The 5,124-nt window shown below is 34.2% G+C and overlaps 1 protein-coding gene across 1 annotated transcript in view; it reads right to left on the bottom strand.

Annotated features, from left to right (window-relative positions):
• Positions 1-5,124, bottom strand: part of LOC106467588 (TWiK family of potassium channels protein 18-like) — a 29,538-nt gene that overhangs the window by 3,308 nt on the left and 21,106 nt on the right. Inside the window, exon 2 of the mRNA XM_013927948.2 lies at positions 251-471. Coding sequence (XP_013783402.1) covers positions 251-471 — 221 coding nt within the window. The remainder of the gene's footprint in view (positions 1-250; positions 472-5,124) is intronic.

Genomic DNA, 5,124 nt, shown 5'->3' with positions numbered 1-5,124 from the left:
ACTTTGGCAACTAACCCTACCTGAACAAGATGATCAGTCAGATTTTAATCAGATCTCTAGAACTTTGGCAACTAACCCTACCTGAACAAGATGATCAGTCAGATTTTAATCAGATCTCTAGAACTTTGACAACTAACCCTACCTGAACAAGATGATAGGTCAGATTTTAATCAGATCTCTTGACAACTAACCCTACCTGAACAAGATGATCAGTCAGATTTTAATCAGATCTCTTGACAACTAACCCTACCTGAACGGTATGGTTCTTGTCCTTTCGAGCAACCCTTCGATTTTTCCGACATTTTCCTGTATGGTAGAACTGTCTGATGTAGAAGTAGATGAACTTGATGGTCCTGGTGAAGAGTTTTCCAAGATCAGCAAGAACCATCAACATCAAAGGAATTCCGAAAAAAGCATAAACAATGGTTGCAGCTCTTCCTGTGTTTGTGCTGGGAGAAATATTACCATAACCTGAAAAATTCAATTATACAGTTATGTCTAATGTGTATAAGCAGAACATACATTTATCAGTGAAGAGAGAAGTTATTGACAGCGTCCGATCAAAAGTAAGCTAACTATATAAATTAGAACTAAAATTACCTTACAAATTAAGGAAGTGTCTGTTGTTCCTGGACATGGAATTACTTCAGTGTTGATTATTACTCCTTAACTTGTTACAGAATGTCAACGCTATTGTCTATTGTTACTGGACTTAGAAACACTAACGTGATGGCTATTACTCCTTAAGATGTTACGGAATGTGAAAAGTATTCTCTGCTTAGTGTTCCTGGACTTGGAAACACTAACGTGATGGCTATTACTCCATAACCTGTTACAGAGTGTAAACAGTATTCTCTACTTACTGTTCCTGGACTTGGAAATACTACCGTGATGGCTATTACTCATTAACTTGTTACGGAATGTGAAAAGTATTCTCTGCTTACCGTTCCTGGACTTGGAAACACTAACGTGTTACGGAATGTGAACAGTATCCTCTACTTACTCTTCCTGGACTTGGAAATACTACCATGATGGCTATTACTCATTAACTTGTTACGGGATGTAAATAGTATTCTCTACTTACTCTTTCTGGACTTGGAAATACTACAATGATGGCTATTACTCTTTAACTTGTTACCTATTGTGAACACTATTATCTGCTTACTGATTTCAGGTATGGAAATACTACCGTGATGGATATTTTTTCATAATTTGTTACGGAATGTGGAAATTATTGCTTACTGTTCCCTGAAATTAATGCCCAGTTGCTATTATTCGGGAACAGGCCATACAAAATCTTACGGAAACACACATTACTACCTTTTTTTTACGACTTATTCAGAAAAGTATATACAGTACCAGCTAGTGTTACGTTACATGCTCCGGTATCAATGCGACATGGATTAATTTTACTTATCAAGTATCAAGCTGGCACAACGATACAAATTTGGATAATGTGTTAGGGCTAACTACATCAGGTAAAGTTCTGACATCTAAGTCAGTTTTTAAAGAATTGTTACATTTTTTTTATATCTTAGAATCTTATATTTTCATTTCAAATCCGTCTAACACTCAATGATAATGAAATCTGGAGTATAGGGTGATTCACGTTTGTATTTTCCTTTGATTAATGTTAGGTCATTTACATAATAGCATAAATACAACACCACCCCTCACCCCCCGGGCAGGTATAACTGGTAGTTCCTGTGGTCTTTTCTGGGATTGTCTGACAGTTCTACAACAACGTAGTGATATTTGACATTCAATAACGTTCGCCATCAATGGGAAAAAAGGATTTTATTGAATATATTGTTTAAAAATGAGCTATCATCACAGCATTACATCACAGAATATATTTTATTGAAGTATTTCTTTGTAGACGCAGTTATCAATGAAAGTTCTTTGCTTTTCTGTTGCAATACTCATGAGATTTTCACTAAAGAAAAACAAATAATTTTTTTAAGCTTGTTTTTTTTATTGTTTCATAATTGAAACTTATTCCTTTTGTTTGTAATTTTTATTGGTTAAATCTGAAACATATCATTTTTGTGGAAATCTCAATAGTTTTATTTATTGTTCAGCTATAAAAATATTACCCAGTTATGATTGGTGATGATCGGTGCGGTAGTTTCCGAGATCCGAGTTTTGGACATCGCAAGCTCCATTATAATATGATATTAATGGTTTGATAGCTAAAAACCGGTTGACCTAGTAATTAGTAATATAAAAACAACACCTACAGTCTAGTATGATTTTAGTATGTTCATATTTTAAGTCTCTGTAAGGTTATCACTGTCTTAAATTGTATCCATATATAAAATATGTATCTTTATGAAGTTAAATATAACAATTAAAACCTCATTCTATTGATTTAGAATATTTTGTTTTTAAACTCAAAGCTACACAGTAGGCTATCTGCGCTGTAGTTATTGTAGGTATCGATTCTCAATTTTTAGCATTATAAGCCTTCATGCTTATCACTAAACTACCGGAGGACTTTTAGAAAATAATATGATGCAGGGATATAATTATATATAAAAATATTAGTTTTTAAATGTTTCCCTATGATGCAGAGATATAATTCTATATAAAAATATTAGTTTTTACATGTTTCCCATAGGCCCGGCATGGCCAGGTGGTTAGGGCACTCGACTCGCAATCTGCGGTCGCGGGTACATGCTCGCCCTTTCAGCCGTGGGGGCGTTATAATATGACGGTCAATCCCACTATTCGTTGGTAAAAGAGTAGCCCAAGAGTTGGCGGTGGGTGGTGATGACTAGCTGCCTTCCTTCTAGTCTTACACTGCTAGATTAGGGACGGCTAGCGCAGATAGCCCTCGTGTAGCTTTGCGCGAAATCCATACAAACAAACATGTTTCCCTAAGTTTTATGACTTCCTTATTCAGTAATCTTATCACTTTGTTGTTTATACTTATCGGTAGGATTATATTTTTAAATAGCAGCTAACATGAACGAAGACATTTCTCATTTCTTGTTATTTTACTTTATTTGAAACAATTTTAGGATCATGCTATATAGAAAACACAAGTTCCTTTATTTCATTAGTTGGAAGAAGCAGTAAAGAGATACAGTTAATAAATGTTTTCAAATTTTTATATCAGTTTGTTTGTATGTTGTTAAGCACAAAGCTACACAATTGGCTATTTCCGCTGTGCCTACCACGGTATCGAAACCCGGTTTTTAGCGTTGTAAGCCTTCAGTCTTACCGCTGAGCCACTGGGGAGCTTTTATATCAGAGAAAGCAAACTCTTAGAGAAACAGTTAGCAATCCGTACATTTCAAAAAAGTCATTTGTACTCAATAGTGACCTTAATGTTCTGCTGAATCTATGGAAAGATAATGACAGTGCGAAGTAAGTTCTAAACTAAATTTATCCTGTCTTTCAGTTTTACAAGTCAGAAAAGTTGACTTAACATACCCAATGATTTGTGCGAGTAAGTTCTAAACTAAATCCATCCAGTCTTTCAGTTTTACAAGTCAGACAAGTTGACTTAGTATTCCCTATAACTAGGTGTTCTAAGTATAAGTCACTGATTTTCTTTCGAATTTACAACAGAAATCCAATGTTCTATTAGTTTCAAACTTAAGTAACAATGTAACCTCTTTAGATTTTGTAGAAAGTTGCATTTTATAAAATAGGTTTGTTAGGATATTTAGGCACATCTCCGGAGCTTCTTAATAAGATTGATTTAGCTGTTGTGACGACTTGACCGTGCTAAACCAGAGTATTTAACTTATAGGATCTGTTATTGTGACTGGTAAGGATTTGTTATAATGACTTATAGGGATCTGTTATAATCACTAATAAAAATTTGTTATTGTGACTGATAAAGATCTGTTATTTGACTGATAAAGATCTGTTATTGTGACTGATAAAGATCTGTTATAATGACTGATAAAGATCTGTTATTTGACTGATAAAGATCTGTTATAATGACTGATAAAGATCTGTTATAATGACTGTTATTGTGACTGATAAAGATCTGTTATAATGACTGATAAAGATCTGTTATTTGACTGATAAGGATCCACCAGAAAGAAAAGTTTAAGACGACGAGGTTCCAGAAACATCACTATTGTTTTACATATTTCAACAGTACAAACTACGAGACGTGAAGTGAGATGTAGAAAAATTAGAATTACCAAACTGGAATAGGAAAACTTGTTTGATTGTTTGTTTTTGGAGCAAAGCCACATTGGGCAATTTGCTATGTTTACCTAGGGAATTCGAACTCCCAATTTTAACGTTGTAAGTCCGTAGGCTTACCGCTGCCCCACCGGAGGACACACGTGGAAAGCAGAAATCTAATTCTTAAACTTTCGTATGTTTGTAGTTTTGAAGCATTAAACTGTGAGGTAGTTACAAAAGTACCATCTCAGAAAGTTAACCTTTTCGACAAAAACTGGTTCTATTTTAGGCATTGGTGGGTTACTGGATCCATGAGTATAAATTCGTTCCTGAAGTTCAAACACTCGAAATGAAAGTCTAAATAAATTACTGAAGGAAGTAACGCCTTCCCGAAATTAACTATCAGAATAAATCTACTTTTTTTTACCGTACCCTAGAGTATGCGAATTGAGCGAAATGATGATATATATATATTTAAATACCGGACAGTTTTCCTCAAGCACTTTGTGCCATATGAGATTACCGAAACTATTAGCATCATTAACGTTTGAAAACTTGGAAGTTCAGTTCGATAAGCCGAAGTCTGTCAAAATCTGAATATCCTCAGAAGAAACTTATAAGGGAATTAGATCAGGTAGGACATTATAATTAAACCTTGAATGTTACAGTTGTTTGTATTTTAAAGCCATGAAATTACCATGTAAGTATATTTTCTGCCTCCGAAGCATTAAAGGTTTACTTCTTTTTATTGAAAAGCTAACAGAATTAGGATGATACTGTATGTAGTCATGTTGTTCCTATAGTTGTATTAGTACTTGATGATGATAATATCTAGTCATATTGTTCCTATAGTTGTACTAGTACTTGATGATATTGTATGTAGTCATGTTGTTCCTATAGTTGTATTAGTACTTGATGATACTGTATGTAGTCATGTTGTTCCTATAGTTGTATTAGTACTTGATGATACTGTAT

This window comes from Limulus polyphemus, unplaced genomic scaffold, assembly GCF_000517525.1.
Source record: "Limulus polyphemus unplaced genomic scaffold, Limulus_polyphemus-2.1.2 Scaffold2673, whole genome shotgun sequence".
Classification (NCBI taxonomy): Eukaryota; Metazoa; Arthropoda; class Merostomata; order Xiphosura; family Limulidae; genus Limulus; species Limulus polyphemus.
The sequence above is the reverse complement of the archived record's forward strand: the minus strand, read 5'-3'. Positions and strand labels throughout refer to the sequence as shown.